The 15159-nt window shown below is 33.4% G+C and overlaps 1 protein-coding gene across 3 annotated transcripts; it reads right to left on the bottom strand.

Annotated features, from left to right (window-relative positions):
* Positions 1 to 5038: 5038 nt before the first annotated feature.
* On the bottom strand, positions 5039 to 7990 carry LOC149237413 (protein kinase STUNTED-like). Of its 3 annotated transcripts, none has more exons than XM_089366816.1 (7): positions 7899 to 7990; positions 6666 to 6735; positions 6162 to 6348; positions 5935 to 5992; positions 5664 to 5824; positions 5433 to 5512; positions 5039 to 5333 (listed from the first exon to the last, which is right to left on the bottom strand). In XM_089366816.1, the coding sequence occupies exons 3-7, from the start codon at positions 6252 to 6254 to the stop codon at positions 5174 to 5176; spliced, it is 552 nt and encodes a 183-aa protein (XP_089222942.1). In that variant the 5' UTR covers positions 6255 to 6348; positions 6666 to 6735; positions 7899 to 7990; the 3' UTR covers positions 5039 to 5173. The 3 variants fall into 3 exon arrangements, with proteins under 3 accessions (XP_089222942.1, XP_089222943.1, XP_089222944.1); XM_089366817.1 differs by having other exon boundaries at positions 5045 to 5333; positions 5935 to 5997; XM_089366818.1 differs by having other exon boundaries at positions 5207 to 5333; positions 5447 to 5512.
* Between the last annotated feature and the right edge of the window lie 7169 nt (positions 7991 to 15159).

Raw genomic sequence — 15159 nt, forward strand, 5'->3', positions numbered from 1 at the left:
AAGTTTCATATGAAATGATTTATGGTTTTTTAGTTATGAGATATTGATAAACCATGATGTTAACCCATGGTATTATAATAAATCCTCAAAAATATATTTTAATGTATATATGTTTAACTTACATATTAATTTTGTTTATAATCAACAACAATAATAATAAATTTAAATAAAGTTATAATTTAGTTAATTTTTATGATTTTTTTTAATATTAACAACTTGAAATGTATGATGAAGTACTTCATTGTCTTTCATAAATTGATAGATTAATAATTTTACTCTTTTATAAATATTATATTCTAATTTATTTATAAATTTTTAACATTATGCAATAAAATTAGAATTTTTTTTAAAGTAGATATCACTTTTGTTTTCTCGTATAAATTTGTCTATCCCAAATATTTAATAATATTACTATATTAAATAATATATAATTTTAAATATAATATAAAGCTATAATTTTAATATCTCTTATTTTAAATATAATATAAAACTATAATTTTAATATCTCTTATTTGTATATATATAAATATTTACAACATGCTTTTATTATTATAAAAACATAAACCTATAATGAAACTATTTCTTAATAAACCTAATTTGATATATTAATATAAAACAAAATGCAACCACATAATTAACCTAAATGTCCATAATGGACTCTCCCTGCAATTCCAGACCTTTAAAAAAAAAACTCATCTCCAAGTGAATTTGAAACATTTAAAAGAATATATTTTCACACAAACTGATGAATCTGAAACCTTTAAAATAATATATTTTCACACAAAATGTCCTAAGATTCTCCACCAAATATGGCTTTTTATCTGGTTCGCTTAAGTAAAAGTTTTCAAAATTAGTTTAAAGACCATTCTCTCTTATCTCTCAACAATTGATTGCATAAATAATTACTCTTATACACTTTGATTCTTTCTTATGAGGGAGGCCATTGTTGCTATTTATTATATTTACGGTTGGTAGGATAGGATATAACATATTTAATTTTTTATTGATTTGTTATTAGTTTTTTGACTAAAAATATTTAAAATTTAAAATTTAACATTGTGAAATTAAATTTATTAATTTTAAATCAAATTTATTTCTATTGATCTCAAATATAATTGATTAAAATGTTTCCCCTCCGAAAAAAAACATTTAAGGAAATCATCAATCACAGATTCGTTCAGTTTTTTTTTACTACAACTGCGACTCTTTCTGTCTATGCAAACGGAGTCAACAACGGAAACAAAGTGAGCCCCACTGGCCACGTCAACAACTCTAAGTAATGTGCAATCGAGATAAGCTCGGCCCTCTCTTACTGCTATAAAATCCATCTTAACATCAAGTTACTCGATGGTTTGCCTAATATAATATTGTCCAATCATAATCATTGATTGCCGTGACAATTATGAATAAAAAATGTTTATATTTAGTAGGGAAAATTTTAAGAACCCCCCCTAAATTTATATATATAATAAATGGGCGAATCTCCATGGTATATAGGAAAAATGGAAGGCGATTTTATCAATAATATAATATGTATATATAATTTTTTGGCGAATCTCTCACCGGGCATGGCGAATATTTTACTCAATTATAAAATCTTATAAGATCTTGGTATTACCATGGGTCAATACCATGGGTTATTATAAACCTGGAGCTTAAAAGTTACTATTAGTAATTTATAAAAATTAATAAAATTAATAGTTGATTTTTATTTTATTTTTTATTTTAACCAAGCTAAAATGTTTAACATACATTAAATTACAACATCCATTTTTACTCTTGATCCACCCCGAGAGGGATCAAATATTTTTTCATTCTATGCTAGTTTGCATATCACGATATTTGATACCTCTTGGGGGTTAGTAGATCCAGAGTAAGATGGATATATGCTGGTTTAATTCCCCCATTTAAATAGGCTACATTCCAGGTGAATACCATGGGTCAATACCATGTGCCATTTTGGTGAATACCATGGTTCAATACCAGGTGCCATTTTGGTGAATACCATGGGTCAATACAATGTGCCATTTTTATTTTTATTAATACTAATATTAGGGTTAATATTGTTTTTTTGCATGGTATTAATAACAATCTAGTCCATGGTATTTGTCCCATAGTATTTTGTCCATAGGTTTCACCTAAATATAACACATTTTTTGAGTGTTCATAAATATAAGGTGACTTATGGAGTAAATATAAAAAAATGTTTTATTTGTTTACCATACCTCTAGTTTATTTATATTTTTATTAATTTACCATACCTCTTTTACAAATATGGTATTTGGCCCATAGGATTCACTTAAATAAAACCTCTTTCTTGAGCCTTCATAAATAGAATGAGGGTTATGGACTAAATATAAAAAGAGGTTTTATTTATTTACCATACTTCTAGTTTATTTATATTTTTATTTATTTACCATACCTTTTGAGTAAGTATAAAAAGATGTTTTATTTATTTACCATACCTCCACTTTAATTATATTTTTATTTGTTTACACCCTTTCATGTATATAAGGTGACTTATGGAGTAAATATAAAAAATGTTTTATTTATTTACCATACCTCTCATTTATTTATATTTTTATTAATTTACCATACCTATTTTATAAATATGGTATTTGGCCCATAGGATTCACTTAAATAAAACCTATTCTTGAAAATGGGCGAATGGATTCACTTAAATAAAATCTATTCTTGAAAATGGGCGAATGGAAGGTTGTAACTCCTAGTTTCAAGGGCTAAATTTACCTTTTTTACCCTCTCCCTTAAAATAAGGTGGGCTATTTGAGGTGATTTGTAAAAATGTACCATGATACAAAATATTCGCCCACTAAAAATTTAAAACCCCTTAATTTCGCCAAAGGGCGAACATTCGCCCCTAAAATTTTCTATGATATTTAGTGCTATATATAAATGAGAGATGCTTATATTTATATAAATATTAGTATGTTATTTGATTTATATTAATATGCTGAAATTAAAATAAAATATGAAAAATGGCAAGGAGAATCGTAAGAGGCTTAAGAATATAATTGTCATATGTAATGATAAAAAATGGGAGATAATTAATTCTTTATTGGACATTAAAAATACGTTGACATGGATATATGATAAATCCCTCCGAAGAGTGGAAGTTTTCTTCCTCTACTCTTACAAACCGATCTAACCGATTGAGCTTTTTTGTGTTGGAAAATAATAAGTTAATGTTTAAGTTATGTCAATGTTTTTTAATGGTTAATCTAGATAATTTATTAAATTATTTTAAAAAATCAATAAATTTATTGTGTTTATAAATAATATAATTAGCAATTGTCTCAAAAGGTACAAAGAGAGGCCGATAGGATTATTAAATTAGAATTGTTGAATTTTTCTAGAAGAGCTGTTGGTTCAAGCCTACAAGGAGCAAAGAGATTTGATGTTTGGAGTTCTATGCTTTTTGGACACCATATTTCTTTAAATACAACTTAATTTTTTAGAAAAGTTCAAGCCCAATGCAGTTCTGCCATGCAGACAGTTCTGCCATGCAGACATACACTTAAATCGCTACTGGGTTTATGATATTGACAAATTCAAAGTAAATTGGTTAACAAGAGAATGTACCAAGCTAAACCACAAGTTACACATCTTCAGACCTGAAAAAGTACATAACAATGGTTTGGCAAATCAATAGCAATATCATAATTGCTTTTCCTTCCACACACATACAATTGCTCCAAAGGCAAGGACAAGAAAATTTTCAGCTCTAGTGAGCACCAATGGGTCACTAAAACGAGTGACCACTAATGGCTTTCACATTTATACAAGGAATTGGCAAGGGATTTTACATGGACTCCACTCAACTTCAGACACAGCTTCAGCCAATATGCAGAGTGATTGAAATTGAACACAGCTAAGTAGTGACATTGGCTCACAGTTAAATACACCAAGTATAAAATATTGAAGCTTTTACAAAAGCAAGGAGTAAGAAAAATTATGAAGCTTAGAGAAGTAGATTTAAATCAATCAAAGCTTGTTGAACGGCTATAATGTCCATAGAAATAATCTTCCAAGGTTCTGCTCTCATGTACAAGATCTACACTTTGATATGGACTATTGTTTGATACCAAATCATCATCAACTCCAAGCATTGGAAGTGATAGATGAGTTTGGATGTCACAACTCCCAGAGTTTGCTCCAGATTCATCCTCAATCAATTCATCTAATTCCACGGGCATTGTCAATTGCCTCTTGGTCCAATAAGGTAGGACATCTTCAAAATCTGCAATAATAAGTTACAGACAAACAATTAGGAAGAATAAGTTCACGTTCTTACATTAACATTTATCCATTCTTTGAAATTTGACAAAGCTAGTTTAATGCAAAGGTAAGCCACTTTATTTGGGGAAACCAAAGCTTTCAATTCAGATCTTGCAGTCCAGATTTCAGCTAGGATAGTGATTCTCAGGAAAGATATATACTCTCTTGATATTGGAGCAAAAGCTGATATGCTGGCTCTTCTTGGCTATTCAAGGAGGGGTAATTTGCATACTGAAGCTTTGGTTTGAGATATGATGTAATCTCTTTTGCTAATATTCAAAGAATCTTATATTTCATTAATGGAAAAAGAGATTATTGGCAATGGAGGCTTTGAATATTCTGCCATAATCCACCATCAGCATCTAGGGCTAACCTGTTTAAGGGTGATGATTTTACAAATTGAATTACTGAACAAATGTTTAGATTACAACCCTAAACACTAGATATAAACACCCTTAACTCTATGTCAAAAGGATATCAACTCGATATTTCATGTGCCATTCTTTGTTATGGGCAAAAACAATTCTAGCACTAGCTGCTCACAGGAAAGGAAACGTCTTCAAGCAACTAAATTTAACATAAGATCAGAAACTGAAACATATATACACAACTAAAGAGAATAAGAGTAATTACTCTATTCATTCGAGGTCGAAACTGCGCTGCCTGTCTCAGACAACATGCTGCACCAATGGCCATTCTCTTCATCTCGCTCATGTCATAAGCATCTTCCAAAAGTGGATCTGCAAGTTCTTTTATAGAGCCAGCTGCCAGTAATGTCCTTGCCTAAATTTTGAAATTTACAAGAGATTAAGATTCTGAACCAAGACAAAGAAACCAAAAGAATCCAAAATTATCAAACACAAAACAAGCAAGGACACTAGAGCCCTACCCACATAACCAGGATTTCTTGGCCTTTAGGATTCTTGTCATTGATTGGTTTTCTTCCAGTTATTAGCTCTAGAAGAACTACTCCAAAGGAATACACGTCCGTCTTCTCATTAACCTTGCCATACATGAAATATTCTGGAGCCAGATACCTGAAATATGATAGCAGCTAGTTTTATGAAGTCTTGATTATAAATGACATTTATTTTCCCAAGGAAAGAGCTGGTGTAAAGAAAGAAATGGATATTTACCCAAATGTACCTACAACATCACTACATGTGATATATGCAAATGTTGTTGAAGCCCATTTGGCCAGCCCAAAATCTGACAACTATTCACAGAATATCTTTAGTTAACGATCCATCGAAAGATGATTTGCTAGTTGATGATCAAGAAAATCTTATTATAACATCTCCAACCAAAAAATACAAACAATTCAACAGAAGCTTGAGAACTTGTTTCTCTCACAGAGATCAAGATACCTGAGGTTCAAAGTCTTCAGAAAGCAAAATATTAGATGATTTCACATCTCTATGGATGATAGGATGAGAACAACCTTCATGCAGATAAGTCAAAGCTTCAACAATTCCAATGGCCACTTTCAACCTATCTTTCCAATGAGCCTGTGGCTTGTCCTTTCCTCCTATAACCCAACTTTTTCTGAGAACTGGGAACAACACTTAACACTAAAAAATAATAAAAATCTCCAAGGACGTAACATGATAAATGCATGAAAATTGGCATACTACATACCATAAAGAGTTTCTTCCAGACTTCCTCTCAGTAACAAGTTGTAGACCAAAAAGTACTCCTTCTCTTCAACACAGTAACCAATTAATGAAACAATTTCTTCGTTATGGGAAAAAACAATTCTAGCACTAACTCCTCACAGGAAAGGAAACGTCTTCAAGCAACTAAATTTGACATAAGATCAGAAACTGAAACATATATACGCAACTAAAGAGAATAAGAGTAATTACTCTGTTCATTCGAGGTCGAAACTGAGCTGCCTGTCTCAGACAACATGCTGCACCAATGACCATTCTCTTCATCTCGCTCATTTTAATGTACATACAAACTGCTGGGTAGTTAAAAAGAGGAATCTAATTGTAGCGAAACTTAGGGCGAACAACAATCACGCCTGCTCTAGCTTCACTAAATTTGTACCTGCACGGTCCAATAGATATGCTAAGCAAACTATCAAAACATTTTTAAAGACATTCTTATCCACCCAAAACTTCCAAAGTCATAGACTGCTGAGAAGATATGATAACTGGCTAGATTTGATGTAAGGAAATGTGCATGGTGGATATCTAATTTTCCCTATTCATTCTAGAAGTTTAATCAAAATGAAATCAGGCACAGTTCAATAAGAGTCTAAGATAATACGATCAATGCAAATACAGCTGAACCACATGCAGTTAATTTCAATGAAAGCACTAATACAAGATAATTCATGCTAAAAGTCTGAGATGAATATATACCCCTTATCAATAAGAAAGTTTTTAATTGCAATAGGAAGAGCAGCACCACCACGACTGTGGACTCCAACTCCTGCAACAGAAAAAAATACAAAGAGATGAACAACTCCTGCAACAGCAAAAAATACAAAGAGATGAACTTACATATAAGGATGATAAACATTTAACAAATATAACACAAAACAACAAGCATATATATACTATATGAAACTATATTTTGCTGTGAGAGGAATCTGCTATCCATAATGAGATGATGCCCATCACTAGATTAGATGGAGTCACATCATACTGGACAACAGACAACAAAAAATCACAGTTTCATGGATATAATTGTTTTTCCCTTGCATATTTCCAATATAACGACTTGTCCAATCGCTCTATCTTTTCCCTTGTGGCAATATCTTGCAAATAGAGCAGAAACCAGTAAAACATATACTGTTTGAAACTGTATTTTTGCTGAAATAGGAATCTGCTTTCCATAATCAGATGATGCCCATCACTAGATTAGACTCAGTCACATCATGTTTGACAACCGATAGAACAAGAAATCACATTTTCATGGATATAATTGTTTTTCTCTTGCATATTTCCAATATAAGCACTTATCCAATTGTTTTATATTTTCCCTTGTGGCAATATCTAGCGAATAGAGCAGAAAACAGCAAAACATATACCATTTGAAACTGTATTTTTGCTGAGATAGGAATCTTCTATCCATAATCATATGATGGCCATCACTAGATTGGACTAACATCATATCGGATAACAGACAGAACAGGAAATCACATTTTCATTGATTCAATTGTTCTTCCCTTGCATATTTTAATATAAGGACTTATCTAATTGCTCTATATTTTCCTTGTGACAAAATCTTGCAAATATAGCAGATTGTGACAAAATCTTGCAAATATAGCATAAAACAGCAAAACAGAGTGTTTGAAACTGTATATTTGCTGAGATAGGAATCTGATATCCATAATCAGACGATGCCCATCACTAGATTATAGTCAGTCACATTATCCGATACTCATCACTAGATTATAGTTAGTCACATCAAAATTTGACAACAGACAAAACAAGAAATCACAGTTTCATTGATATAATTGTTTTTCCCTTGCATATTTCCAATATAAGGACTTGTCCAATTGCTCTATATTTTCCCTTGTGACAGTATCTTGCAAATTTTTAGAACAACCAACAATTGATTTCAAATGAAACAGTGAAGTAACTTCTTACCTATTATGACTTGAAGTTCAGATGGCCTCCAAGTTCGCAAGGATAATAATCCCAAAGATTGTTGCTCTGTATTGAAATTGCTTTGTTGGTTTGTTCCTAGACCAGATGGGGCAGAAGTATTGTATTCAATCATTTCCAATTGCAATTCCAAGGTCTGCACCGCTTCTACTGCATGAAGCCCATACAGGTGTATTTTTGCATGGACAAACCTAGCATTAAGCACAATTGCATTGGGCAGATTGAACTCGGAAACATTTTGGACAATATCGCAGAGGGTGATGGTGCAGAAGGAGATACCGACAATGATTTTTATTCAAGGTGACTGGAATGAATTCACTTCATCTCACTTATCAAAATGGAAATGGCATGGGATTTTCTCTATATATTCAAAGTGAGTTACGAAATAAAAGCCTTTCTCCTCCCGAGTTTTATTTTGAAAAAAACAAAAAATACATTTTTGTTTCTGATTGAAATGAAAATCTAGAAGAGGAAATGGTTTGCATGTCAAAGATAAAGATGCTCTTTGAGGTTTGGCCACTTAAACTACTCTATTAACCTATTTGGTTTTACAGAACCAAAAAAAATAAAAATAAAAAATCCCATGATAGTTATGCATGCCTCCGTTCTGTTGCTTTAATCTTATTTTATCTCTGATCTAAGGGATTTTTTTAATGACTAAGGGATTATGTTTGGCCACCACCATATATTTTGTTCTTTAAACACTGAAAATTATGATGTTTATCCCCCTCCTCCCCACCACTAATCTCTAATACCTCAATTATTCCCACTCATAAAACACACTATAGCAAAATGAAGATTACTCAAAGAAACTGTTCTGCTCTTACAGAAGAAGATTAGATCAGCACACTATTTAGTGATAATGCTCTTGCAGCTTTGCCTTTTGCTTTGCCTGCAAAGCAAGCCTGCCTACATAATCGTCACCATAAACATGTGCTGATTAAAATATTATCATGGCTTCAAGAGTAACTACATCATCAAAATAAACATCAAACTGAACATGATCTTGCATATAATATGACTCACTGAAGCAATTCTTTTACGGCCTGCACATGTTCTCCTCTTGTGTAGCTGAGTCACTTCCTCATGTCCCAAATGCCACTAGTTCTAGGAACAAGTTCACTGTAGTGACCTAAGACGGGGTGATGATCGCACTACAATAGTTTTATATGCCTGCTTCTGTTTTTCAAAGCTATCCCGTGCTTGTGCTTTCAGGTTGTTATCAGCAATAACGCTATATTTTCTTGAATCTTCACCTACAAAGGGAATGTTGTTAACTTCTCTCTACTTTCATAATGATGTTTCCAAGGGAAGATAGATAACTTGTTGGGGTGACCAACATATCAATTTCTAAATTACCTTTTTGGGAGTGGATCATTTTCGTGTCAGGGGACTGACATTTTGTTTTATATCCTCCATTAGATTTTTCCAGATGGATTGGACTTCTACTTTTCTTTGTCAACTTTGCTTTTGATGTGGCCGCTTTCGAAGTCCTTTTACTGCGTAAGCTTCCATCAAGTGTTTCTAATGAAGTACAGGCATCATTTTCTATAGATGAGGATTCCACATGGTTAGGATCCATGATCTTTGGCCTTTTTATTCTTTTTCCATCCAATGATATGTTATCTGAAGCAAGTTTTTCATTGTTAGAGCCATGATCTTTTAGGCCCTCTATAGTTGGTTCAGTAATATTTTCGCAATCATCATTCAATAAATGCTTATTCTTGTTTGGCCCTATCGATGCTACCTTGGAATGATTTTTAGTACCGTTAAAGCCATTCTCTTCTGGCCCTTCCTTGGCTTCTTTGAGATGATGCTCATTGGTAGTATCATTTAACAAATTTTTCACCTGCAGAGGATTTGTTAACACAACAGTACATTCGGGTTCCTCTGTTGTAGTTTGAGGTTGCTTTTTTCCCTGTTACATAGCAAAAGTACAATTAAATAAAGTTAGCCATCCCAAAACCAATAATAAAGTCACCTGAGTAAGTGGAACCTCAGACTAAAACATTTTTTGTATGAATAGAAAAATAGACACCCTAAAAACTAAACATTACAATTATACTTCATAATGATAAGAAAACCCAAAATCACCACGAATCCCTTCAGTGTTCTGCTATTTATCCGTATTTTCAGCATTTACACCAGTCATAGACAACTTTGAGTGGTCAAAGGAAAAGTTGATGGACGTTGGATGCGAGGGGAACCTCTGAAGCCATTCTAGGACACAGGAATATGTCTTAGAGCACTATATGGTTTGCGGACTATGTTATATACATACTCAGATGGAAATCATTAATTAATGACCGTATTTCTTCCTTTCAGGTAGAAAAAGAATTTAACAGCTTCTAGAAGCAGCAAAGATTACTCCATGGAAAGTAAAAGGTACTTAAAATAGTGTTAATAAAATGATTAAAAATGTTTTATAATATGTTGAGGCATGAACTGTGACTTTGCAAATTTAAAGGGGCCAATTGAAAAGATAACGTGAGGATAGCATTACCTTTCTGGAAATCCTTCCCGTGATTGTATTTGCCACACAAGTTCCGTTATTCTCTTCATTCTTCTTAATCTCCACACTCTGCAAACTTCCAAGCGGTTGCTGATTATCACAATTGGAAACGACATGAAACTGGGGAGAGGAGCGAATTGGACCAAGACTTGAGTGCTTCTCTTTTGATATCGTGGAACTTACATCCTTGTTGGCCTGTCTCTGCCTCTTTTTTACCCTTTGTTTAGTTAACAAGGCCTTTTCATCTGCTGTGATCGCCTCGTAAATAAGCTCTTTCAGCTTCCCTTGAATGTCAATTTGCAGCCCTGCTTGAAAACAAGCGATGATAATATATGTTCATGCCTTCCCAATTATCAGTAATGATCACCTTAAAAAAATTCAATGGACTTCATGGAAATATGCTGGCAAAATATACCTGAGCATCCGCAATGATTCCTTTCGATGTTTCAAATATACATCATCTTCCTCCCATTCTGGCTCAGGGGGAGTAGTTGGCATGTGTCCTCTTGCAACTGTCACATGTAAATTTTCAAAACCCAAGGACTCAGGCAATAGAGGGCCACTTCCTTCAAAACTCTGATCAGGTAGAGAATTCTCAACAGCTTCAGATGCATCAGAGAGATCTGAATTCTCCAGCAACATCATCAAAGCCATAGACTCCAGGGAAGCAGAGGCTTGTTCAAGCTCATAATTAACAGCCACTAAAACATCCTCTATCAGGCTCTCATCAGCCCAACCATACAAGGCCTTCAGTTTTTCTACTGCAACCTTTTTCTGATTTGCATCATCTGTCACGCCCTGCAGCATAGCAGTGCTAGCCAAGGTTGTATTAGGATAAGGATCAATCAATTTCTCTGGCCTAACAACAACTTTTTCTATTAATTGAGAAAATCCTTTCCAGGGTTTGCCTCTAGAATTTGGAGACATAAAGGAAATATTTTCGTGCCGCACCACATCCGAGACATCATTCTATCTTTCAGATAATTCTTGTCCATAACAGAACCCTGACTTGGCTTTCTATGGAGATGATTAGAAGAGGATGAGGTTGGAGGAATAGGTGGGAAAGGGTCCACGTCAGCCTTAGGAACACCACCCCGCTATTGGGCATCAAAGGAAGCCCATCTTGGAACCTTAGCTCTTTGCCACAGTGATCGGATGGACCTCTTGGGAGCACCACTAGTGCCCATCATGGAGCACTTACCCGCCGAGAAAAGTATTGTTGGGTCTGTATAAGGAGATCACGGGATCGAAACCCTTTGGGTTTCCGTCCAAAGCAAGATAAAAAAGGGGGGTCTACTGTTTACTCCTTCGACTAAAGATAAAGGGAAACAGATCATTCATTAATGAGGATCTTATGCATAGAATTTCAATGCCATACCTGGCTAAAGAACTCTCAAAGCCACCCGTCTGTACTTCCAGAGCTCCCGAAACCACGCGCAGGATTTCAGAAAAACAGAGTCGTTGGATTGCTATTGTCGATTTTGCTTTTGTCTGAAGGATTTGATGTACAAAGATGAAAAAGATGCGTTGAATTTACATTGAGAATTGGACTGAAAATCCATTAACAAAGCGCATGAGCTCTGAGAAATTTTGACCCCCCTCAAGAATTGCAGGCTGAGAACAGACCCAAATCGAATTGCGCTCGGGTCTTGCCGTGTTGCTATAGAAAAAGGAGCAGTTGGATTTTTGCGCGAATATATACACGGCGCTATACTAACCTCTAAACCTTGTCAAATGTAGAGGGAGGAGTTTGTGCAGACAAGTGCATGCACCTGGACTTGGGATTGTGCTGCACCTAAGTGGTGTCCTGGAACTCCGACGTAAAATGCGTAACAACTGGCTGTAAAATCGGTAGCAGAAACCACCCTTCAAATCAACGGTTGAAAGTATCTCATCTGATCGAACGGAGCAGGGTAAATAGGTTGACAATTGTTGATGCATAGGAAGGCCTATCGGCCTAATAATAATTATATCATAATTTTATTTTAAATAGAATTGGAGACATTTGTTCAAATAATTCTATATAAATAATATAATAATAATTACACTATGACCTCAGTTTAAGTGGAATTGGAGATACTTGGTTAACTATATTTTGAGGGTTGTTCTTCTCCCTCCAAAATAATTGGATTGGATTAGAGAGAGAGGACTTGAGAGAAAAGAGGAGAGAGGGAGGGAGATAGATGGAATTGGAGGGGGGAGAGGGATGGAACAAGAAAGACGTAGAGAGAGGGTGGGATGACAAGGGATTGTGTGTGTGTGTGTGTTTGTGGGTGAGATAGAGAGACAGAGGGAGATATAGATATAAATGGCGGGGAGAGAAAGAGGGAAGAAGATAAAGACATAGAGAGGGGGGCAAAGAGAGACAATGTTATTCACTGAAATAGATGCATTGATTTCAGTGTAGAAGTTGATTCCTAACCCTATGTGATTAATTGCACTGGATGCATTGATTTTAGTGTAGTTGTTGATTTTTAATCCTATTTGATTAGTTGCACTAGATGCATTGATTTCAGTATAGATGTTGATTTCTAATCCTATTTGATTGTTTGCACTAGATGCATTGATTTTAGTGTAGATGTTGATTTCAAATCCTATTTGATTGCTTCTACTAGATGCATTTGTTTCAAATTATGTCGATGTTGATTTCTAATCATATTTAAGTGTTTGCACTATATGCATTGATTTCAGTGTAGATCTTGATTCCAAATTTTATGTAACTAGATGTACGATGTACATTAATTTCAAAATAATTAGATTAATAATGTGCATTGATTTTAGTGCAATTACAAAAAATTGCTAACAATGTGCATTGATTTATGTGTTACAATAATTCAACCATAAATAAAATACTTGAATTTTCATCTTAAATAAAATATTCACTTACCTGAAATGTTTGCTTCTTGAAATTGTAAAATATTTGTAATTGGCTACATTCTTATTATTCCCATTTTCCATCATTCAACATTATTAGTCACTTTGCATTCAAACGAGGTAATAAAAAACAACTACTATTGAAACTTACTTGGGATTTAATACTACATAAGTCACAATCATTGACTTCAGAGAAATCTACTATTAATATCGGAGAGTAAGAGAGACAAGGTATGACATTTACTACAATAGCTCGAGTTAAAGATTTGAATGGTCTATGATTTCAACCACCCTTTTCATATGATCCATATGAAAAGATGGCAAAATTAATAGGTGTGACAATAAGAACAATAGAAGAAAATAGTTTGAGATTGATCACAATGAAGACTATTTGTAATTGACTACATTCTTATTATTCACATTATCTATCATTTAACATTGTTACATTGTCATTTTGCTTTCAAAATTTTTATTTCATTATTTTTCATCATTCAAGTTATTAACAATCTCAATCAACTCAGCAAAATGAGGCAGCTAAGAAAATTTAAAATTAAAGACCAGATTAATCTTAGACGTATTTAGCATGTTAACAATTATTAGAATAATTAGATGTTTAACAAATTTATTAAGCCAAATTCCATCAAGCACCGAAAGGGATCAAATCTCTCGAGGTGCAAACATTTACTCAACTTTTACACTCAAAAAATGGTTTACTCAATATCCATAATTTATTGTTTTTTTACTATTTTAATTTTTATTAGCAATTTTTATTTTTTTTGTGAAACTATCTTATTTACTAGTAATCTTTTTTTTGTACAATCATTTTATTGGATGGAAACTAGTGTTTATCAATCTACAATAATTTGATATTTTTGAAAATAGATTATAATTGTTATTACTACTACCTACAACATGGAGTGTATTTATGTAGATTTAAGTAAAGGTCTTTTTGATCACATTCCACTAGAATGTGGCCATTGAACCTAAACCCAACCCTTGTACTATGTACTCATTGCATTTGGTTGTAGTTTTTGCTTTGACTATGGTCACATGGGAGCTTCTTGCTCAAAGGCAAAGACATCTTTAGCCCCAAACATAAAAACTTGAAAAGCCTTTAAGTGGAATGGCTTAAAGTTCAATGACCCTTGTGTATATCCAATTAAGATTTCTTAGGAATATGGAGATAGCAAAAGAGATATCCAACACATGAAATGAAGTCAACACATACATTTGATTTGGTTACTATTACATGATTATACATTAGCTCGAGAAGGGTTAGTAATTGAACTCGACAACCCTTAAAGATGATCCCAACTAGTTAATTGAAATGTCAAATAGTTGAAAAATTAACATTGGTCTCCTTTGACTTTATAATTTCCTACTCTGTAAGATGAACAATTTAGAGTCAAACATGGTAACAGAACATCTAGGAGATAGCATCATCAACCTCAATTTATATCCTTGAAATAAGAAAAGCAATCAGGTAGTTAGTGTTTGACAGAAATAAACTTGATCATTGTAATTCTATATGTGCAATGGCACTGTTAAAAAATAAGAAAATCATATATGATGGATCTAAGTGAGATAGATATAAGAGCTTCGATAAACTCCCAAAAATTATAAATCATTATGAGTCATTGGTTATAGAGGTATTTGTGGTGATTTAGAGGTCGTGATGTTTATTGTGAGTCCTAGTGTTATAAATTAATGTGATGGGACCAGCCTGCAATTCCACACTATAATGGTCGACAATAATATATGACTGCGCTAATCAACAATTAAATGATTTAAAGAATGATTTGGGACTTAACACTTGTGATTAGGGTTTAATCATAGGATGGTTCTAGATTGTGTTGG

The sequence above is a fragment of the Pinus tabuliformis genome, chromosome 8 (genome assembly GCF_031772625.1).
Source record: "Pinus tabuliformis cultivar Carrire ecotype Pingquan chromosome 8, CPIR1, whole genome shotgun sequence".
NCBI lineage: Eukaryota > Viridiplantae > Streptophyta > Pinopsida > Pinales > Pinaceae > Pinus > Pinus tabuliformis.